Source organism: Phalangium opilio, unplaced genomic scaffold, assembly GCF_054372755.1.
Source record: "Phalangium opilio isolate 3A_F unplaced genomic scaffold, DU_Popi_V2 ptg000113l_1, whole genome shotgun sequence".
NCBI classification, from domain to species: Eukaryota; Metazoa; Arthropoda; class Arachnida; order Opiliones; family Phalangiidae; genus Phalangium; species Phalangium opilio.
This window is the reverse complement of record NW_028324209.1, coordinates 2,827,598-2,852,467: the sequence shown is the minus strand read 5'-3', so window position 1 is coordinate 2,852,467 and position 24,870 is coordinate 2,827,598. Positions and strand designations below refer to the sequence as shown.

The window sequence follows — 24,870 nt, the reverse complement described above, 5'->3', positions numbered from 1 at the left end:
TTTCACCATGCGTCAATTGCAACTGGGCTCTAGTTATTTTATTCATGAGTTTTTCATGAAATTGACTTTAATACCAACACTTGAAAAAAGAAAACAGGTTTCATTTCTTTTTTTCTTGAAAATTAAGGGAATGGGGTTTGGCGACATCACGAGAAGCTGAAAGACGAAAGGAGGTTCGGGTTTCTACCTAAATTAAAACTTTAAATTTGATATTGCTACCTGAATTAATTTCTGGGTTATATGGACAAATAAATTGTAGAAAGCGTATGACGTATTAAGGGTTCACCTCAATTGAAAGGAGCTGTTAATAATGCATTAACAAGACGTTGTTCCTAAGAGGGAAGTTAGCCCTTAGCAACCCGAGCAACCAATAAGATCTTCGGTATTTAAGTCCATTAAGCTATATTCATTTAGAATTCGTAACAATTCGATCTAGGCCTAGAGTATATAGGTAAGATTCCCTTAATCCTATATCATTTCGAATTGAAATTGTATCGGAAGTTTCTCTATCTCTTATACTATAAGCCTTAGGAGAAAACCTTTGAAAACGGATTCCATTTCAATCATTGCCTTAAGCCCTTGGGTGAAACAGGTGGGAGTATATCCCTTCCCACGTCAATTTCCCCAAATACCGAGGCCTTAAGGAGCGAATTTAACCCACGCAGGTCTCATATTTACATCAATTGATCGACTTCAATATTTCTTATACTGGATCATATCAGACAGTTTTCGATTGACAGGGCGCGCGCTTATATAGAGAATTTTCTCTCGGGCCTCCCAGTTCATCATCTTAATCTAGAGACCCTATATCTAGTTATTGCCAAATAAGATGGATGACTAGAGTTATACTGGAATGCATTAGTTCTACGAGCTGACCCCGGATACACTATGAACTTTCACCTCTCAACCCCTATAAGTAAAATGACAACACGGACCTATATCCCAATTCATTTTCTTTCGGAAGGAATTTTCGATTTCCTTCCCAAAAAAAAATAACATATTGACGCTATCATTTAGGTTAGGGAAAATAGATCTGGCGTATAGCGTGTTTTCCCGCCCTTTTCCTGGAAATGACACGTGAGTTAAGAGGCGAATGCGACTATGTAGTCGTGTTAATGTTTAAATGTTTACTTCTAACAAACGGAAACCGTCAGGTATTCTTAGTTTTCACTATAGGGAGTTTTTGACTGCGGAAAGTAAGGCTTGACTAACGTGGTCTGACCGCGCTCGAGTTAACGTTGAGGAAGGTGGGAGTAAACGTCTCTAGCCTCTTTAGTAAAAACTATCTATTGACAAAGTTATATTTTGAAGCGAGAAAAATAATCTTGAGTTCACGCGATCGATTCGACACGAAGTTGGAAAAATATTTACTAAAATATGACCTGATATATTTTCGATCAGAGAAAATAAGACAACTATTAGCAAAGGCTTAGGTACGAGGCTAGGAGCGAGGGTTTCTAATACAAACTAGCCATTCACGAATTGGAAAGGGTATTTTAATTAAAAACTATAGGCCTACATACTGTTTAGTCTAGACTCAGATGTTGAGGTTTTGCAGAAGGAAATTGGCATAAATTAACTTTCCTTTTGAAAATTTTTACCTAAAACTAGGTTACATTCCCAGGGAAAAGTACCCGCTGTTAAAACGGATAATTATATCGCTGGCATAGGTTAATTAGTAGGGTATATTAAATAATTCAAAACGAGGAAAAGTAACATTTCTTCTCTCTGTTTACAACGAGAACGATTCCTACACAAGGATACAACAACTCTCGTTTAAAAAATCGATAATTAGCGAAAGAGGGGGGAGCATCTTTCGATTACTGATCCCCCCTTCCCACTAGTTAAAGCATAAGTTTATGAGATATGTTCCATAAGTATGACACTTCTTATACTTCGTAATGCTACTGAGAGACTTACAGCTCGAGCTAGTTCGAGAACGATCGACGCCAGAATTGACTACACTCGGTTTTGCTGTCCATATTCCTATTTAGTCTGCATTACTAAGCCTTTGACAACGCCTTACCAGGCGCCACTTTACGAGACAAGCTCTCATTAACCAGAGACAAACTTATGGAACGTATTTTATGAACTTCTGGTTAAAGGAATAGTAGATCGAAAATAAATTTCGACTGCCCTTAATTTTTCATTTAAATATGTAAGGGATTGGTACAGGTGGCGGTGTGCCAAAAACCCTTTTAATTCAAAATTTAATTATTTATTTACACGCTACTATTCCATTTTAAGAGTTAAAAGTCGTAGGGTCAGGGTATAAAACTATAACCTAACGCCATTAAAAATTCCATTAAAAAGACTGAACTAGAGAGAGAGAACAAGAGAGAAAGAGAAAAGAGGAAAGAGAAATTAAAAATTTTGGGGGAAAATTTCCAATGGGAATTATTCCCCAATTTATCTTTCAAAATTTCCTCACAATTGGAATCCATGCCTGGCGGCTGAAACTATTCTAGTCAGGCATTGTTAAAACCTAAAATTAGTCGACTCAAATTAAATTAAAGTTAAAGGTAATTACAATTCCAAAAAAAAAATTCGCTTTGAGCTAAAATTTTAACCTTCATGAGATCTTAAACACTACACATCATTTTCTTAACCCATAGCGAAATAGCGAAATATTTATCTGATTTTAAATGACACACATAAAAAAGTTTCAAACAAGGTTCAAGTTTCGCCCTTTTCCTGTAAAAACCCTGACAAAAACAGTTTTTACGTTATTTTTTTAAACTTTATGGCGCATTTCCCTTGACCTTAGGACCCTTTTTTACATTTACAGAAATCCAAAAACGAAAGGGGTTAAAGAAAAAGTATCAAAAAACATAAAACAATATTTTATCTTTCGTTTTATCGTGAAAAGGCGGAATGAAAATATCGTTTACGATTCTTCTAGAACATCTTTCGAGCTTGTTTCCTTGGCGATTGTTAGATGAAATGTCGTTGTTTCTGTACATAGCTTTTTTGAAAGTTGGCCCACAATAACTATAAGCAGAAGTATATAATACTTCTCTTCGAGAGAAGTGTACCACAAAGCTGGGTGAGTGTAACGTCACTCTTCCCAACATCGGAACACTTAGAACAAGGTTACTAAACCGAATCACATGCACGATAAATAGTTCCCTCATCATTACTCTATTAGCGTTTAAATATTTGGCAAGACGCGCTTGTGCATTTTGTCCCACGTCAAGACGAGGTTTGTGGGATGATTGCTGGGGATTTAGTGCCAAACAAATATTGAATTCACCTTACGGTGCGATGCCCATTTGTAGTTTGATGAGCCGGAAAGCAAACTAAAAGGGGGAGCCTGGGAAGAATGACGTTACATAACTAAAGCATAGGGAGGATACAGAGTGTCATCCTTCTTCTATTATCCCCTTCTGCTATAAGGAATTGAATCATTCAGGGATCCTGGTATAATGTAAAAGTCAGGGAAAACAGAAGTTTACGACTTTCTATTCCTTTACGCAACGTTGTTGCAAATGAACTGAGAGATAATGGTTGAGATTGACCTTGGTGAGGCCAATCATTGTATCGTATTGAACTCTAAGCCCGAGATGAAACAAACTCGAACGTAACAAGAAGGTGCGTGGTACAGCCAATTCTAGGAAGACATTAAGGAAAGAAGGAAAGAAGACACGTTGAATAGAGAGCGCGCTTATACGATTCATTAGGTCTTTGGGGCGTAGCTTTTGATGGACGAGTGGCGTAAACGTAAAGAAAAGAATAAAAACCCAGCTCCTAAGAAAGAATGGGATGCCCGAGAATGGCTCGCGCCTCTTGGGCTTCCCCGTCACTTTTTTCTCTATCCCAAATCGTTCCTTATACAACACCCACTGCCTTTCTTTCCTAAAGTTTAATGACTTAGAAATTTCCTTCAAAACTTTAGAGGCACACTAAAAAAAGTGGCGACTCTGGTTCTAAATTGGATAAAATTTTAAAGTTCTAAACCGTGGTTGGTGATAAAGTCTTTTAAAAACAGTTTTGTTTGAATTTTCACGATATTTTGTTCATTTTATGATTACAAACATTACGCGTAGGATGTTACGTTTAATATCGGGGTCTTCAATAAGTACTTTTACGAGATATTCGTAAGGTACAACTTCCCTCGTATCCGTATCCGCCTTATAGTATAGAATTTATTAATTCCAGCTTTCTAAAATGCTTCGTTATATTTAAATTTTCTAGTCATGAAGATGAACAAGGAGTCGGTTCTTTCAAAGCGTAATTACCGGAGAAATAACAGACGTTTGAAAGAAACTTAACATTAAAATCAACATCCGGACCAATAAAAGGATCGACAGAAATGGGTGAGATGGCCGAGAATGTCTCGACGGGGAATGTCAGTACGGTTACATCCGGTCGCGAATGGGACGCGGCTTTGGCACCCGGAAGTGACATCGATTCGTGGATGGAACCCACAATAAATTCGGCTCAACTTGCCCTACTTGTCACCAAAGGTATATACATACAAACTCTTCGAGCCAAAAACCTTAACCACGAACCAATAAATCCATTTTTTCTTCAGGGTTGATTCTGTTTGTCATAATATTGCTCACTATAGTCGGTAACTTGCTCGTCTTATTGGCCGTCTGTCTCGAGTCTTGCTTGCGTAGCGCCACCAACTGTTTCCTGGTCAATCTGGCACTGGCGGATTTACTACTAGGCCTTAGTGTATTACCATTTTCAGCCACTTTAGAGTTATTACGTAAAAGATGGTTTTTCGGCGAGATATTTTGCTCAGTTTGGGCCGCGACTGACGTTCTATGTTGTACCGCCTCCATATTGAGTCTTTGCGTCATCAGCGTAGATCGGTAAGATTTGACGTCGAACAACGTTCAATCCCTACCGAGGCTTAAGTAATTTTTTTTTCCTATACAAGGTACATAGGAGTAAGTCGACCTTTGACCTATTCAAGCATCGTAACGGAGAAACGCGCCATCGTAGTTTGCGTCTTCGTTTGGGGTTTGGCGTTCGCGATTTCGGTTGGTCCATTACTAGGTTGGAAGGACCCTCCCCAAACTGATCCTTACACGTGCGGGGTCACCAAACAGACTGGTTACGTCATTTTCTCAGTTTGTTTCTCCTTCTACATCCCAACCTTCATAATTCTTTTCGTTTATCAAAGAATTTACAAGGCAGCTGTTAGACAGGTAAACCCAAAAGAACAAGAGTAGTTCCGACCAAATTCCAAATGTCCCGGAATCAAATGAATTTTTCTCATTCCAGACCAAGTTCTTAGAGACTGGTATAAAGACCATAAAACCTTCTGGCAGTAGCCACGACGCCGAAGAACTAACGCTAAGAGTCCACGCCGGTGGTGGAGCTTCTTTGACCACAACGGGGTACTCTTCGGGTGGTCGCTCCATGTCAACGGCGGGTAATAATGGCGCCTTAGATTCCAAAGGAAGTGGTGGTCTACATTCGGCGCTACAGGGACGAATCATCAAATTTAAACGACAGAAAAAGGCCGCCAAAACGCTAGGCATCGTTGTCGGTGTATTCATAATCTGTTGGTTTCCCTTCTTCTTTCTACTACCGCTCAGTAAGTACATTTTTTTTCTTCTTATCCACTTCATATTGCGTTTCACCATTTTCTTCTTCTAAATTAATTTCGCGCGAAATCGGAACCTTGGGGGGGGGTTCGTTTAGGCGCGAGTAAAAACGAAAATATTTTAATTTTCCCTCACACTGAGCTCTGTAAGTTGAGCAAATATCCATTACCTTCAAAGAAAAATTCTCAAGTTTTGGAAAGAAAAAGTGTTGGTTATAACTAGAGTAGCTAAAAGGAAGGTTGAAAGAACGCGTACGTATATTAGGCAGTTCTCTTCGCCCTCATTGTGTATAAAAAGGCTTAATTTCATATTCCCTTTGCCCGAAAAAAAAAAGAAGAAGAAGATAAGGAAGTGAGTGAGCGAGCTTTTTCTTCATCTCCGGAAAAGAAAGAATAGAAAAAAACAAAGGAGAATAAAATAAAAAACGTAATTCTCGCCCAATATTCATAAATCTGAATATTATACTCCCCAATTCGCGTGAAATCCACCCCTAGTCTCAAAATGAAAAATGACTTGGCTATAAAATGACCCAGCAGTACCCGGGGTTTCCTGTTAAGAAGACGCTAGACTATCCGAGAAGGGCTTGTCTTTCAAGTGGGTCAGAGAAAGATGAAATAAACTATATTTTTATACAAAAAAAAAGAACCTAAACTTATATATATAGGAGAAGGTGCTAAAAAGGGAGAGAAATTTTTCTATTCGTATCTTCTCTTCTTTCAAGACGTTTTAACTCTTAGCGCTCCTAACACTTCGTGCCTATATATTTTTAAGATTGAGGACTCAAGTAGAAATTTCAAAGAATATATTCAAATTTTTACAGGAATATTAAATACTATCAAAAGCTCATAGATAAAAACAAAAATTTACCTACTTCGGTGACTTTTGTTTTTATCTACGAATGTTTGATACTATTGAACTGTAGCTAATGATAAGGAATATAGTTATCTTGGGTTTAGCTAAAGACATAAAAAAATTCTATAAGAAGCTTTAAAAATTGCAATGGATTATATTTTATACCTGATAAATATTCGTGATGTAATTAAGTACATTCAGATAAGTAGACATAAATCGCATTATACTCTAGTTCCTTTCCTCGAAGACGGAGTGCTTGCCATAATTTATCACGGTAAAATTTTATTTATACAGACGCGCAGAATCTAGCCTAAACGGGTTAGATTCAAAATACACAAATCCCCCCTTTAAAAACGGTCCTATTTTACATTGAAAAAATCGTTTGAAGTCATCCCAAACTGAATAAACAATTACTGGAAAGCTATAGTCTTCCTTAAATCATTCAGAGATAGATAGAACGTATTGGGTGAAATAAACTCGAGAGATAAGAGTGAGTAGGCTTTTTGCATATTAGGCCTATCGCGTTGATTGAAGATAAAAAGATGCCAAGCATCTCTCTCTCAACTCTTCAAGAGATGATGTATCACCGAGCAAGAGGCGCGTTCATATTTATAGCTACTGTACTTCCTAAAATCAGAAGGGGATAATAGAAGAAGGATGACACTCTGTATCCTCTTAATACTTTAGTTATGTAACATGATTCTTCCCAGGCTAACCCTTTTCGTTTGCTCTCCTGCTCGTCAAACTGCAGAGGTGGGGTGAATTCTACAACCGTTTGGCAATCAACCCACAAACCTCGTCTTGACGTGGGACAAAAATCCACAGGCGCGCTTTATCAAATAGTTAAGCGCTAGTAATGTCGAGGGAACTATTTATCCCTTCTGTGATTCGGTGACCTTGCTCCAAGAATCATGTTACAATTACCCCTCTCTGTGGGACACTTCTCTCGATGAGAAGTATGATATACTTTGGTTAACATCTAAGATGCAAATACGTCCCCTCTAACTTGTTTCGATAATATTAACTTATTTGCTTAGTCCCTTCCCTCGAGGATCGAAACTTTTAAAGTTTTCAAGGGTGTTTAGAGACTTTCGGTAAAGTTTATGAAATACATATATATAAGCAAAGTAATTTTGCTTTTCGAGGACACGACGCGGTTGTGTACTATGCTCTTGGCTAAGGCTTTAAAAATAAACTTCTTTAAAATACGTGGCGAAAAATTGCGAAGGGGTCGGTAATTTTGTTTAGACTAAATATATGGATGGAGTATGTAAATTTTTGTTAGTAGTGGATAGTGAATAAAAATAAAGTTTTATCAAAGTTTTTTTGAATTTCTTAAGTTGATTTATTTAGTTAGGCACCTTGAACTTCGCCTTCAAATATTTTTAAGATGGATATTCATTAAGTTACGTTAAATTTTAGAGGCAGATAAGCCTAAATTTTAAACTATTGCGTCTAAAGGAGAAGTTATCTTTAAGGTTTTTCGTGCATGGTCAGGGAGGAAATTGTGGTTATGGCATTTCGCTAAGCCTAATTCAATAGATTACACAATAGTTAAATTTAATTTCGATGAATTAGGCCAGATTTAAAGTTAGGAACTTACTTTTCGAACTAACTAGCCTAATTCCAAGACCTAACTGGAAAACTTATCCACTATACTTCGGGTCCAAGTTTCGAAAAATAGGCCAGATTTAGGGTTAATGACTTCAAACGGTTCTCGTTCGTATGAAAACCATCTCAAATTTAATACTAACTCAGACAGATACAGTAAAACTAGTGGCCTTGAGGGAAGTTTCGACAGAAATTCGAATTAATCGACAGTATAGACCAGAATCCCGAAATTGCGAAAATATAGAAAAGTTTAAGATTTGTTTTCGACATTCCGAGTTCAAATCGTGCGACGCGTTTCAACGCGGGGATTCCGAGTTTAGTTGATCGACTTTTCATTTGACGAAAGTCAAGGCGTAGAGAGGACAGCGGGAAAAGCTCGAAAAGTCATTTTAGACTGTCCTTGGAAAATATAAACGTAAATCTAATCTCAAAAACCCTCTTCAATTTCGTCCCCCAATGGATTTAAAAGAAAATCAACGTATAGTAGTATTCCGTTAACAGCTCGTTAAGCCTAAATTGAGATTTGAACCCAAAAAGGTTTTTAGCATTTTAAGGACTACTATACGTACGCATTAGGGGATTTAACTTTTAAAAGATCAAAGAATCTTTATAACAAGTTAAGAAAAAACAACCTAATTTGTTTTGAAGAGACCAAAGAAATAAGAGAAAATTCGGCAAAGCACTTGGTTTTTTTTTTAAGTCTCATAGGGATCGGTTGGGAGCAGTTCGCAAAAATGCTTAATTTTTATTTATACGGGGTAAAACGATCCACTTTTTCGTTCTCTATCTTACAAACTGCTCTTTAAACAAAACTATACAATTCAGAGTGTAATTCGAATTCCACCGCGACGAAAATGAAGGAATATTTTAGCCAAAACACGACAGAATAAGACAGGAATGTCTGAAGGAAATCTTTCTTCTAAGAAATTGTACTTAGGAATTTGACCCCATTTTCTTGGGCTAGCTTTAATATTAAAGATCATGGAATCATTATCAAATTCCATCAGGTAAGAACGAGATCTTGTTTGATGTCGAATTTTATAGCTCTTGTAAAAGAAATAATATCGTCTTAAGCCTTTGTCTATAAAGAAATCTATTCGCAAGCTGAATGTATAATCCAAATACGTAACTAAATAAATTAAAAAAAAATAGGAATTTAAAATATTAATTATAGCAGAAGGGGATAATGGAAGAAGGATGAAACTCTGTATCCTCCCTATGCTTTAGTTATTTAACGTCATTCTTCCCAGGCTCTCCCTTTTAGTTTGCTTTCCCGCTCATGAAACTACAAATGAGCATCGCACCGTAAGGTGAATTCTATAATTGTTTGGCACTAAATCCCCAGCAATCATCCCACAAACCCCATCTTGACGTGGGACAAAATGCACAAGCGCGTCTTGCCAAATATTTAAACGCTAATAGAGTAATGATGAGGGAACTATTTATCGTGTATGTGATTCGGTTTAGTAACCTTGCCCTAAGTGTTCCGATGTTGGGAAGAGTGACGTTACACTCACCCAGCTTTGTGGTACACTTCTCTCGAAGAGAGGTATTATATACTTCTGATTATAGCAATGCGCTTGATATAGATGTCTTACAGGGGCAAACAGTCTGATGTTAATCCTACAGCCCCTGTAGAAATGTTTTACCCCGAGTGCACTAATGTTCAGAGAAAAACTACCTTCCAGGGGAGGAAGAATTACGAGTAGTGCCACACACGGGAAAAAAAATTGTTTTTACCTGAACGATGGCGCGCTATTACAGTAATGCACAAGGGGAATCCGAAACCATTATGGGGACGACCAGAGGACATAAAAATGGCTGGAAAAGGCAGAGATACCTTGTGAGAGCCAAATGTAGAAAAAGATGAGAAACTATTCTTTCTTGTTACCTAAGACGACAGTTTATTAATAGATTTCATACTGTACGCTTTTAGACTGCGGTTACAATAGGTAAAGGTCAGTAGTGAGCGTCTTGAGAATGTCTCCTCCCCTTTCCCTCAAAATGGTGGAAAACTTAACAGATTGGCAAAGTAGGGGATTGAGGTTTAGAAAGCGATATTGCGGTATTGTAGACCCAGAAGACCCATTCTCTGATATATTATTTTTAATTTCCAAAACCCAGACTCATTATATTTTTACACTGAAGATTTATTTATCGACTTCTCTTCATGAAAACAACGCTTAAAATATGTTAATTTCATATGCCACATTTATATATTAAATGTTTAGCATTCTTAACCCTTTTATTTCTCTATCGGTCGAAATGAGATAAAAACCAAGAGCTTAAAATTTGAGATGCGTTATTTTTATTTCTTGTATACGGCATATTTTTTAGGCGGGGTTAAATTCTGTTTTGTTCCTTTTTTGTTTGTGCGTGAAAAGTTTGTCAAATTTTTGTTTAACCAAGTTATAGGCCCCCTCCCTTTACACGCTTCGCAATATTTTCTCCCACTTTTAAATTTATTTATTTATTTATATTTTTTCCCCTTTTTGAAAAATATTACGTCAGTCATGTAAAAATAAAGTCTAATTTCGCCTATTCTGCATAAATTTATACTTACAAAAGTCAAACATATATTTCGTATATTTTCCCTTTAACTTATTTCTCTGTAAATACGCTTGGCCAATTCGAAATTTGAATTTTGCGAGATAAGAGATAGCGGAAAAGTAATTTCCGTCTGTAAAATGTCTACTTGGCCTATAAATTTATATATATATATTTTTTTTTCATTTTACCAGAACTGACCCGTATTTTCCCAAAACCGCGGAGTATTTCAAGAATTTAATTTCAAATTGTGAAACTATAAGAATTAATAGTGGCTCATTATCAGGGTTCATACAACTTTTGGAAAACAAATTTCCCTGAGATTTCCAGGTTTTTCCCCATATACTTCCCTGAATTTTCCAGGTTTTCCCCCCGTGTATGGAGCAAATGTTAACGAAGGAGGGGGTATAAATTGGACTATAGCATACTCAAAGGACATCCCCGTATCTCTAATATAACCAGAGTTATGAGCCTCCAAAGTTAAGTGTAATGTTAATCCTATGGAGGGAATGTTTATGAACATTTTGCTTAATTACTCGGCCCCTGTTCGACGCAAATTTCCCTGAATTTAACTAAAAATTCGAAATTTCCCTGAATTTTCCCTGAGGTTTTTGTCAACTATTCATTCCCAGATTTTTCCAGGTTTTCCCGGTTATCCAGGTTTGTATGAACCCTGATTATTGATTAAACTAACAAATATCTCGTACTTCGCTTCTTATATTTCACTAACTTTAAATTCTCTCCATACCAATCCATATTATACCTCCATTTGGAGCCTTATGACTCGGGTTCTATAAGAAAGATATATTGAAAAATATTCTTTGAACATGTTATAGTCCTATTTCTGCGCTTTCCAAAAATACAAAATTCTTGGGGTTACAACAATCAGGTCCCGAGTAACTAAGCGAAATAAAGAAAGATACCCTACAATTTAAAATCCCACAAAACCCCTGAGAGACTAACAGTAATTAAACCCTATGATTAAAACCAATCAATTCGAAACCTTTTTTCTTAACTCACCCTTCAAGTTTCTCAGATAGAGAATAACATGAATAATGGAATAGGTCTCTCCTTTTTTATATATATATATATATATATATAAGATTCTGCCATCTCAAATATCCTGTCCTCTGAATCAGAGTTACCACGAGAACAAGAAAAGTTCATAAAGATATCACTACTCCCCGCCTTTCCCTTCATTGCTTCTTAATCAACGGACGAAGTTTATAAAGCTTTTATTTCCTCCGTCCTTGGTTTAACATTAATAAAAAAGGTAGAAGCAGCCTTTGAGAACAATAGAGAAGCTATGTATATTATGTTAAATGATTTGGATGCAACAGAGTCAAAAGCGGGAAAAGAGTAACGCTCATCATATTCTAACCAGTATTCATACCATTGCTTCAAAAACAGTATCCTATATAGGAGATAGGGGTAAAAAAAGAAAATTAACTTCCGAATACCACTTGCTTTAAGCTTTTCCTTGCGAGCTTCTAAAGGGCGGAAATTTGGGGTGGTTCCGAATGAAGGACCTTTTTAAAGATAAAAAACACTGAACGAAAACTTCTTTTGTTTCATCCCCACCGTTTTTTTTTTCCAATCCCATATAAGACCCTATTGAATTACTTTACATTTATTATAAAAAAAGGGGGGGGGGGGTTGCTTGATTTTTTTTTTATTTAGTTACTCCTATCTTTTGGATGGTTAAACGTCATTCATTTTAATTGTCTTTCAAATTTCGCGCTCAAATAAGTTTCAAATCGATTGCATTGCATTGATGAAAAATGAGTTCAATGGAAATTCATCTCTAGACTATATGGGTTTTATTTCTCCAGGGTCCAGTGATTTTTCTTATTGATTAAAAATATCAGGGTGTTTCTGATAAGGGGAATGTTCTTTGAGCGATTTTGAGTCGAAAATGTTAAATGACATTTTGGCGTCTGCGCCACTGTTTTGGAGTTATGATTTGAGTGTTTTAGGGATAACCCCTTAATTAAATTAGAAATCATCATCAGATTCTTATGTAAATTTAAGGGGTCATCCGTAAAAATACTAATACAACCTTAACTTGAAAACAGTGGCCCGGACGGCAAAATGGAGATAGAAGAACTTACATTTTCGACTCAAAATCACCCAAAGAACACACTGCAGCCGTTAATTTATGGCAGACTTATCAGAAACACCCTGTATAGTCTAGAATATTTAAATATTAAATTTTACCTTTTTCAGACTTAATTTAAACATCCTAAGAAACAAAATTCTTTAGCTAATTTAAAACGAAATTAAGTTAAACTCGTTCGTGCGACTATGGAGATAATTGAACTGGAAGATACAAAGTTATCACCATGAAATGATACCAAAGATAAAGGCTACGACACGTCTGGATTTAATCTTATATGTACCTTTAACAATGGCGTCATCTTTCGGGGTGAAACTAAGTAACTTTATTTCGAGATTCCACGCGACAGCTTGTTGTTATTTCTAAAACCTTAGCACGAATGTCAAGTAAATTAAAAAAAGAAGGGCTGAGGGAAAGTTGAATTCTCTCAGGTCTCAGAAAAAGTTTACCAGTGCTAATTATCGTCATAATTAAGGCCTAGCTATTGTGGTTGGTTTTTTTAAATTAGTAATTACGTTTTTTTCTAGACAGCCAAATTAATTTGGGGATGAGGGAGTACTACTGAGTACTGAGTACGAAGTTGAAGACTCCCTTAAGTTTGCTGCCATATTGAATTTTGGTTTTTCGTCTCTGGAGTGTGTTGGGAAAGTTAAAAAAAAAAAAAAAGAAAATCAGAATAGGAAAAAATGTACTTAAATAAATTTGAACGGTGTTTACGTGTCAGACGTAGGCCTAGCGGGGAATTTCTAGAAATATTTGTTAGGATCCAAATAACTCGAGACACGCGTTCTGGGGGTTTAATATGGTGGAAATTACAACAAAGGCTTAACGATGTTAAAGGTTAAGCTATCCGTAAAATTCCTCTTTTCTGTGTAGAAAAACAGAACGCTATGTTTTTGCAAACACCCATTATTTCCACGCGATAAACTTTCTAAAAAGAAAAAAGTATAAATTTCTATGGTTCTTATTTATTTTTTTTTATCCCAAAAATGTCTCAAACTGCCAAAGAATTCCACTAACGCGTTGACAATTAAAAATCCTTTTGAAATTTTCAAAACTTAAAATTTCACGAAAAGGTGGGAAAATTTAAATAAACACCCGTCAACATCCCTAGAAAATTTTAATTTAGGAAAGTAACTAGAAGTTTCAAATTCAAAACGTGATTTAGTTTAAAATTTTCAATGTAAACAGATGGACGTATCTGAGATAATGGCTTATACGTAAGTCAAACAACATCAAAATATGGTTAAAGTTACATCCTTTATGATCTAAGCAGCCTTTAATTCGAAACGGGTCTCGTTTGTCTTGTCGTATCTATACGCGACAATACCAGAACACGACATAGAAAATTTCGTGCTCGAAAAATCCGAACAAGTTTCGAATAATTAGCTTTGAAGTTACAAATCCTTGTCGAGGATTATCCCTTCAACATCTAGGGGGGGGGGGCTTTAAATATTTGGCAAGTGGGTTACCTTGATATTAATTAAGCAGCCAGGCCCGCGCTTTCCTAAAATCTTCCCAACGAGTTCGCTATTCATCTCCTTTAAATAGAGAATAAAGGGATGTATGTTGCCAGAGAAAAGGTACATATTATAAAAGGCTCGTAGTTCCAAGAATTATATACCCTCATAGCCAGGGGGAACCTTAATAATTGGATTCTGATTCGAGCCTAAGGCGCTCCTAGGCCTTTTCGATACAACTTGGGAGCCATAACTGATGGATACTGTTTACTTAACTAGATAAAAAATATATATATACAGTTTCCTAATACCTTATTTATTTATTCCATATAGAAAATTAATTAAATTGGCGGGGAAAAAAATGTTTCCTGCGCTAGCTCGGTGAATAGATGTAATCAGAGGCGAGCCAATAAACAAAACAGTCTTTCCCGGGAATACCGGGAAAAATGTATACAAAACTAATAAAAGCGCGCCTTTTCATACAGAAGCCGTCCTTTCGCTTTGCGCAACACCTCGAAAACACTGCACAACACGCAAATATCAAGTTTCTAACGTCAATTAAGCCTTCGTAAACTTTCGGGGATTAGGACTTTCAATTTAACGTTGCCGTAAGCGTACTATGGCGCAAACTAAATACGCCTCTCTTGACCAGCGAGCAGTCTAGCCGCGTATTTCATTAATGCGGTTGTCTCTCAGACCCGAAACTATTCCAGTATTCCTACAAAGCTGGTTGGTAATTTGGCGATAAAGTAGACCAAATATTAGAGCCGGTATTAAGTTAGGCCTTGGCTATAACTTCTAGAAAACTAGGCCAATATTACGAGTGGTAAGTAAGTTCCCATCGCCAAATCCCTAATAGATCACCGTGGTTACGTTGGTGTGATATTTTGCGTTCCTCTTTCATATACCGATGTGGGATCGTTGCCATGGTGACGAAGAAAACTTAGACTAACCCTTACCCTAATCTCCCGGATTTTGGGCGCGAAATTTCGCGACATAAACTGTTTCGTTTGGATTACCAGGGTTACTAAATAGGAAATAGGGGAGTGTTTTACCTTATCCGTCACTGAAAAGGGATTTACAAAAAAAAAAATGGTTTTAGACATTTTTAGGCTTAGGAGTTGTTCTTCCATTAAAGATCGTATCGTAGCGTTGCGCGAGATGTTACGTAACGTAACTATAGATATGATGGATGTTTCCCGCCAAAACCGGAACGGGACTCCTCGTTAAAAAAGAGTGGGGGGAAAAAGATGTCACTAAGCCTAACCAAAGCCTTACACGGAATTTCTTGTTAAAGTAGATCATTCTTGTCATATGAGAGCGAGTTTTTGGGATAGAGAAGTGGAGAAAGGTATAGCTTAATATTTCAAATTATATTTTGAAAGGTAAAGCCTCATAATTTTAGACGAATTTTACTGTAAGAAAATAGATCAAATAAGCCTTTTTAAAAATCCCCATATACAAAATATGAAGCCGGAGGGGGGGGGGAAGCAGGGATGGAAGGCATTTTTCCCTCCCTCATTTCTGCGCGCGCACCTCTCGCCTGTAGAGCCTTTCCAAAAAGGACTAAAATTTACACCCCCCCCCTCGACTTTTGAATTTGGCCTGTTTTCCTATTTAAAGTTAAAAATAAAGCCGTAGTATTCTTTCTGAATATATAATAAAACTTGCCAGAGGCTCTGGTAAACAAGAATGTATAGTCTCTATAGAGTTTGGATTATTTCGAAAGTCAAATATAATAATACTGTGTGTGTAATCACTATCTTAGAGAAATATATTCATATTTATTCCGAGGTCTTAATCCGCTACTTGAACATACACTATACCTATATCAAGAAGTGATATCTAGTTTATTAGGGAGAAGGTAAAAATTCGCCACATTTCCAGCTTTATCTCCAGTCCAAACGTATAGTAGGTCCCGAGTTAATCCAGGCCTCTAAATTACAACCAGCATCTCATTGGTTCTTGAAAACTCGCGTCAGCGCGACGCGAATGACGAAAATTAAGTATTTTCCGACTGAGGAGAGGCGAAATACCCCGGCCTCCTTTTACGTCCCCCCTTGTATTTTGAAAGGGGACTGGGACTATGGCACGCGGATACTTAAGCATCTTATACCTTCTCCCTAATAAACTAGATATCACTTCTTGCCTATATAGAAAGATACGAGAGATAGATTTGAAAAAGAAAAAAGCTCTATAACCAGAGTCCGTAGAATAAAAATACTAGGAACCATTTTCGTGATTGCAGTATGTAAAATGTAAGCTCATATTTCATTCGTAAAAATAAAAAAGTTTCTCGATATTGTTCCGCATTTTAATTTAGGTTAAAAGAGTAAATTTAATTAGTTTTAAGAAATATTAAATAATTAAAAACTATCGCAATCATAAATTTGAAATTAAAACCAGCTTCCGCGTATCCATAGAAACATTTCTTAAAGTCACTTGAACTTTTTTTCGTGTTTAATAAGCTTTATTGAAAAAATTGAATAAAAGAATGAAATCTTTTCTATTTCAAAAGGGATTTTTTTCTTCAAAATTTAAACCCCACTAAATGGAAAAAATGCTACCCACTCAAATATATCTAATCTCCTCGACTTTCAGATAAAAAAGCAAATGCCGAATAGGCTAAAAATGATGAATTCCGAGGAAGGGTAGAATTTGGCGGTAAATAGACAGAAATTACGCTAGCATATTCGATTTTTCTCTATAATATGATCTCGTTCTGAAATCTCACGCGGTAACTATGAATTTCCTGTTAGGCCTAGTTTGCAATACGCGCAAAGCTAGATCTATTTGAAGATTAAAATGCCTATAAAAAAGGGTAAAACGGATTTCTATTGATTGCAAACTCATAATGAGACGAACTCAACACTTCCGCATTTTTCCTTAACTTCCTGAGGAAGTAAGTGAAGGGCAGAATTCACTTGCTACATACAATTCAGGAAGTATAGGCAAAAAAAAAAAAAGAATTCTAGTCACCAACCATTTTTTATCAGAAAAGGCGTTTCCTTTTTTTAACAATGATACGAGATGAAAACCTACAAGCATCTTTCATCCTCCTTCCCAAGAGTGGCTCGGGAATGATGTAATGATTGTAAGAGGCAGAGAGGAATAAGGGTACACTCGTCTTTAATCTACGATAGCTCTATTTCACTTGACACAACACGACTTATTGACGAGGGACACCCGAATTTCACCTCTCATCTCTTATCGAAAAATGTGAAAAAATATAAGAAAATGATGGGGTGATGGAAGAAGATAAGGTTGGAAGGTCCCTAGGGCTGTGCGAGCCTCGAGTTTCGAGGCGAGTCCGAGTCTTGAAAAATTCCGAATTCGAGTGTCGAGCCGAGTCTTGAATGTGATGACGGATACTCGAGCCTTTTGTTTTGTCAAACTGATTTATTCGAATAATTATCGAGCCTTAAAATTTCTATTCGAGTCTTAATTTATATCTATATAAATCAAAGTCCTGACTGACTGATTGACTGACTGATAATCAACGCCCAGTCCGAACTGCTTGCCCTAGAAAGCTGAAAATTTGCAGGAACGTTACTCATAAGAAGTAGGCGCGTACTAAGAAAGATTTTTCCAATCCGCCGTCATCTTAAATGTAAAAAATCTTCTCTATGCAATAAAGTCCGCGCGTTTCAACCGATTTTGTAAAGATTTAGTACACTGCTTTCCTTTAACCTATCGGCGGGCTGAATGTTCTTTTGGGTTCAATTTGTTGCTATCTTTTTAAATGGCGGCCAAAAACTTAAAAATCCTTCTGTAAGGAATAATGTCCGCATGAAAAGTAATAAAAATGTCCCTATAGGGGCTGACGGGCAACGCCGAGTGCCTTCGCTCCAAGGGTGCTTCAAATATATTAGCCATCAGTAAAATCTACCCATTCTTTATATCATTTTGATGGAAGTTCTTATTACAAGCGAGCGGGTAACAGCTAGTTCTAACTAAAATTTTAACAAAACAACTTCCTTATATCTTTTATAACTGATGTTTCACCTTCAGTTTCGTTATCGGGCGATTCGTTTATAACTTGAGGAGTATTTTAGTCAGGAACATCTTCAAATGCTTCGGATTGATTCTCGAGCCGAGTGCTCGAAATCTCTCGAGTACTCGCACAGACCTAGTTATAAGGAATCGTAGCGGATTTTCCCAATATATTGGGTACTTTCTTAAGGGAATTAACTCTATTCTCAGGTTGCTTTTGGAATTCGACATTCTTTAAATATAAACTGGGTTGAATATTGGATGTTTTCCTTTGGGTAACCGCGCAGACTACTTTGAGAGATATTTATTGACCTATTAACCCCGAAGTAAACAACACGGGTTAAAAGGTAACTACAATAATACGTGTACATAAAATGGTTGGTTTCTAGTAAATTGCTTCAGAAAGCGTAAAAGGGACAAGACACGCGGCAAAATGAACTTGAAAATCCGAACACGTACTATGACAAAAACCAAACGAAAACTCATTAAATCTTGACTTCAAACAACAATTTTGTGGAAGCATAAAAAAACATTCAGAAAAGTAAGGTTTTATAATTATTTTTTTAAAGAAATACCATGGATCGCAAAATTCAAAACCCTATTATATATAGGTATGGCCTTCAAGGCTAATTTATATACAACAGAAACAAGTAAAAAATATAAAGTTAGGTTTAGCAAAACCGTAAAAACAAACTAAAAATAAAACTAGACGACTATAGCTAAGCTTGCTTTAAAATCTCTGCAGTGCAGATATTTTTCCGTGTGTCGGAGATTCTTATGTCTTAGATACAAACTTAGAGAAGGAAAAAAAAAATTTTTTTTTTTCTCATTTTTCAAAAGCTAGAAAAAGCTTTCAATGCCATATATTTTAATATCTTTAATATTTTTGCTTGTTTTTCTTCGAGTCATTTTTTTTTCTCAGTACGTTTTACGTACTAACATACCTTCTTTCCCTTCATTTTTTAAAAACGCGAGTCAAGCAGGCTATTTTGAGGTTTATTAGATTTGGTCTGCTGGGTGAGTGGGATGAGAGAAAAATAACTTTTTTTCTCTTCTTGAGGTCGGTTTTTGAAAAAAAAATAAAATAACAAAAGGGTAAAATAGGTTTTTTGTCTCGTGACCCTTTTATAAGCTTACTACTAAACTACAATCTAAGACCGTCCATGGACAAAAAAAAATACATTTTATAAAGGTTTGCGCGTTAAATAATAATTTGAAATTATGGCAATAATATTAGCGGTGATATCAAGGAGAAAATACGCAAGGATAAGTCCCCGTATTCTTATTAACGTTAGTGAATGAATGCTTAAGTATTAGTGATGGGAGAAACCGATATGATATCGGTTCGAGTTTAATTTACTTATTTTTACCGATTAATCGGTTCGAGTTTAATTTACTGATTTTTACCGATTAATCGATTCGAGTATAATTTATCGCATTCATCGGCTGATATCTGTTTGAATGAGTTAAATAATCGGTAGAATATTGATCGATATCAGTTTTAATGGGTAAAATAATCGGTAGAAAATTGATCGATATCGGTTTCAATGGGTAAAATAATCGGTAGAAAATTGATCGATATCGGTTTCAATGGGTAAAATAAACGGTAGAAAATTGATCGATATCGGTTTCAATGGGTAAAATAATCGGTAGAAAATTGATCGATATCGGTTTCAATGGGTAAAATAATAGGTAGAAAATTTATCGATATCGGTTTCTATGAGTTAAATAATTGGTTATCTCGCCGAGATTAAATAATGTGCTAAATCGGTATCGATTCCAGAAAAACTTCGTTGGTTAATTTGCGACATCGGCCATTACTACTAATTGTTAAAAGAGTAGTCACTGACCAGTAATTATATCCATGACGGTATATCCGTCTTATAAATTACAATTACACACGCGGTGACGTGATAGATTGGGTGGTTGTGGGTGTTCGAGGGTTTAATTTAAAAGAGGCAAAATATATTTCTTATTCCGCTTCAATTGCACCGGAAGTAATTTTTATTCGCGAAGGATTCAAAAGCCCGGAAGCTGCAATTAGGACGTCAAAATCGTTCCCCTATACTCGTTGAACTCGTTTCTCTCACAGAGGCAAAGCTAGTGAGTGCATGCGGGGGAACCCAGTGGGATGAATCAGACGGGCCTCCCTTTCCCATCCAAGTCCATTTAAGCGAAAAACAAGGATGCCAAAAATAAAAAAAGGCCCAACCAACAAAGAGGAGAAGATTGGGGACCCTAATATCGATTGTTAATGCAGTGGCTATATAATGTTTTCTATTTCTTAAAAGTTAAAAGTAAAAATAAATGGATTCGGATTTTAAAACCTCAAAGGGTTCCAGGCTTTTGTGATGATAATATTTTAGTGGAAAACAGTCAAATTAGGATATGGGTTGTTTACAACTACTTCAAAGTGTAAGTAGAATCAAAGAATACAGTGCTAGCGACATTATTAGCTTTTACTGTAAAATAGCTTTAAAATGGTCAAGTTACGATTGCATTGTCAAGCAAATTTCTTTGAAATGTAATCAAATTTCAATTATTATTCAGAAAAACTAGAAACAAATTAGGAAATTTCAGTTTTGTTTCGAAATTAAAGCCTCAAAAACTAATCCTCTTATCAGGATGTAACAGACAACTTCTAATTTAGAAGATATCTTTCGGAAGAAAAGGCGGCTTTTAAAAGTCAAAATTAAGTCAATTTACGTCGTCAAAACTCGTAAAAATTGTTTAAATATTTAGTTAATAAAAGCGTTCTCCATTTATTTCGGACAAACCAAAGAAAATCAAGGATTTGTTCACCAAAAGGATTCGACCCCCAGAAGTCTATCGAAATCAGATTTGGAGGGAGAGAGAGAGAGAGAAACTCGAGGAAATGAAATTTTCAACAGAGGGGAGGGGCAAGGGGAGAGACTTCATTTGCTAAACCTAAGGCAAAAATTTAGGTTCTCAAAGACTTGTTGAACACTTGATTTAGTTCTTGTCAAGGCGTATTAAGGTTGAATCCCAAGGAAAGGAAAAGGAACCCATTCTCCCACCTCGTGGATTATGCGGGAAAATTCACACAGTTTTTCCCGCGCAATTTCGACAGCTTTTTGAAAAGGGCTTGAGAAATAAAGTCAAAATAGAAAGAATAATGTTACCTAGGTATAAGATAAGGTTCCCTAGCCTTCGGTAGTACTTTCAAGTTAGTGTATTTGAAAAATAAATGTTTTTGTTAAGAAACTACTAAATATACAATTGGCGGGAAAAGATTCATAGTCTCGCACCAATTCTCGGGCGACTGAAGGCGGTATCCAATAGCAACGGAGAAAGATACTCTATTCACGCTAGCTCCATAGTCATTCTGTATAATAGCGCGCGCGCGCGCTTTACTCTATCTGTCTTATTATTGTTCTTAAAGCTGAAGGTAAGCCGTCCGCCTCTTCCTGTCAAGCGAAACGATATCGCGACCGACAAGATAATACGCAATTCTCAATCCACACTATAGCGCGGGTATTTATCTATTGGCCCATACTGTACCGCCACCAAATTCGGACGATCTATCAGCTTATGGGTTTAATTTAAAGGGGCACTATCAACTCCATAAATTATTGTTGCTTATCGGCATAAGGTCTTTGTTGATGAGACCAATTCAATAGACCCAACCAACATATAAACAAGTTGGCTTAGTCTCGTCTCCATCTAAGGGATAGGATCACGTGATTAACAAAGTTGACTGTAGTACCATCTGTCGTAGAGCGACGAAATCAAGCCTTATTTTTCTGATTGGATTAGAGTCTGACTCTTGGGATAAAACAGGTTCTGCGCATGGCAAAATCAGGTTATCCCTTTCTCGTCTCAAAACCCGCGAACAAAAAAATTCAAAAACTTTGTTGGTTGGGTCTATTGACAGTGGCTCAATTCGTAAAAAACATTTGATGGAACAACAGTCATTAAAACTCCATGACAAGTGTATGATAAAATAAGCGAGTATGAGATTACAGTATTCCTTTAACACGGATGATCTAGATTCCATATGCTATTTTGGGCGGGAACAAATATGAGATTAAAGGTCTAGGATCACGTGCTCCAAATGTAATCTTACTTGATAGTCGTTTATTTATATTGGCAGTGGACAACGGAAATGGTATGTACTATTTCAGTTCAAATAAGACCTACATATTTTGAGGTCATACTGTCTAGAAGGCGGGTGGAAGCAACGTTTCCGAAATAATGTACGTAACTTCCGGTTTCCGGTGTACGTTCAAAATAAAGAAACCATTTCCCTTCTTCAATGTTTTCTCACACGAGACAAAACAGAACCGTCGGACGCTCGTAATAATTACGGGTTTTGTGTACTCCCGTCTAATGGGCGAAATTGCGTACCGGCTTTGATCAATGGTTAAAAATGTTATAAATAATCTTTGACCCTGATTGGTCAATTTGATAAGCTTGTGCCAAATTAAGGCTATACAGCGGTCAACCTTGGAAATAAACCATAAAAAACGTGAAAACGTACAGAGCTCTGAAATTGGTTTTCAAGGTCTCGCCTTAATTTCTCTATACAGGGTGTTTCTGATAAGTCTGGCATAAATTAAGGGGAAAGTTCTTTGGGCCACTTTGTCGAAAATGTAACTTCTATGACATTTGCCGTCCGCTCACTGTTTTCGAATTATGATTTGAGTGTTTTGGGGATCAACCCTTGAGTTAGCATTGTCGGTTAATTTTCTACACTTATCTTTTACACTTTCCGGTCTTTGTCTACAATGACAGTTTTTATTAATTAAAATTAAGGGCTCGTAATAATAATAATAATAATCTAGGCTTTCTCTATGAAGGGATTTCCACACTAAGCTTGTGGCTTGTTTACAAGTGGGTCCCTTTACATTGCATAGAGGGGTGGTGGCTAGCCCCTATGCCACAGCTAACCTACAGCGCTCTATACTAACTATTACCGTTAACCTCTGCGAGTTTTGGTGGAAAGGAGAAACCGGGTTAGACCGCGGAGGAAAACTCCTTTTTAACAAGCGGGGAGAGAACTTGCAAACTCTACGCAGAAGGATATGTTCCCAGATTTTCACCCGGTGCCACAGTGCGGGATCGCACCTGGGATCCTCTTGCTGCGAGGCGAAAGCGCTAACCGCTACGCCACCCCACTTTTCGTAAAGTACTCCAATATTAAGTCGAAAACAGTGGCCCTTAGGACAAAATGTCATAGAAATTTTTCCAGTCAAAATCGCCAAAACACATCCCCTTTAATACATGGTAGACTTATCAGAAACAGGAAGTATATTTAATATTTCATATTTTTCCTGGTTTTTTTTTCAATTATTAGGATATATATAATATCGTGAAATCATAAATCTTGTAACTACACACAATTTAAATTAGTAAGGAAAACTACGTTCAAATATAAACTACAGAATTCCTTCCCAGACTATAAAAATTTCTTGACGTCAATATGCCATTAATAATTTCAACAATTTTTTTCTCCTCGGTCGAATCGCTTTCATAAATAATTTATAGCGGATCTAGATGTAGGCTACGAGTGTAAAGGAAAAACCATTTTAAAATAACTTTTTCGACCCTGGAACGGATGGAGAATACGGCATTCAATACTATTTCTCGGTAAACCTTTATATAATCAAACGTGGGTGTCTGTCATTTCTTCATATCTGATTTTTGACCCGCACCCATTCGGAAAAGTAAACATTGAAAAAAGTATAGCTTTACTTGGTCTATTTTCCTTCAAACACTGTATGATCTTTAGAATGGGCATATTTTTACATTGGAAAACGGATTTCTCTATAGAAATCTATACCTTTCCAAGCTTAAAACTGAGTATACATACAGAGCTCTTTGCAAAATTGCTTTAATTCGTTTTTTGAATTCGTAAATTTTATGTTCGAGGAGTTTTCATTAATACAGTGGATAGGAGGAAACCTTATTTAACCAGTATTACTTAAACTTGGGTTTATTTTCAGAGTTAGGCGAAAATATCACTTAAATGGAATTTTTGATAACATCCTGTTTCAATTTCCTAGAAATATTCCCTCAAAAAGTTCAGGAGGGGGCGGGGCACGTTATCAAAATGGTTATTAATGTCAACTCTTATAAAATCGTTTGTCAAAATTTGTTTTACCCATTAAAAATACCCACTTGCGTTTTTCAAAGAAGAAATGATTTGATTACAACGTAAACATTTCGAAATTCCAAAGTCTTGTACGTAACATCAGAAGGGGGTTAATATGAAAAGTATGACACATTCTGTATCCTCTTAATACTTTAGTCTTATACCTCGTCTTGACGTGGGACAAAAATTCATAGTCGCGCCTTGGCAAATAGTTAAACGCTATCAGAATAATGATGAGGGAACTATTTACATGGCTTACGTGATTCGGTTTAGTAACCTTGCTCCAAATGTTAAAAGATGTTTGGAATAATCACGTGGTACACTTCTCTCGAAGAGAAGAATAGTATACTTCAGTTAACATTAAGTGGGAGAGGTATTAATTTCAACTTTGATAACAAATTTAGTCTCAGAGAAACGGAAGGGTTAGGAATACTTCACTCTCACTTTAAATTCCACTACTTTAAAGATATTTAAGTACTAAAACTGAAACGTTAGTTCCTCCCACGCTTATCCTTAACGTAAAAAGGGAGCCAACGTTTTCGCGACATTTAATTTTCGGCGAAACCTTTGCTATTGTTAAAGAGACGCGTGTGGGTTTTATTAAAAAACTGAAAT

General features: G+C 36.4%; 1 protein-coding gene across 1 annotated transcript in view; it reads left to right on the top strand.

Annotated features, from left to right (window-relative positions):
• The window catches only part of LOC149623302 (alpha-1A adrenergic receptor-like), a 42,189-nt gene that overhangs the window by 8,340 nt on the left and 8,979 nt on the right, over positions 1-24,870 (top strand). The window contains exons 2-5 of the mRNA XM_089852686.1: positions 4,195-4,466; positions 4,535-4,820; positions 4,889-5,159; positions 5,236-5,551. Coding sequence (XP_089708812.1) covers positions 4,313-4,466; positions 4,535-4,820; positions 4,889-5,159; positions 5,236-5,551 — 1,027 coding nt within the window. The 5' untranslated portion in view covers positions 4,195-4,312. The remainder of the gene's footprint in view (positions 1-4,194; positions 4,467-4,534; positions 4,821-4,888; positions 5,160-5,235; positions 5,552-24,870) is intronic.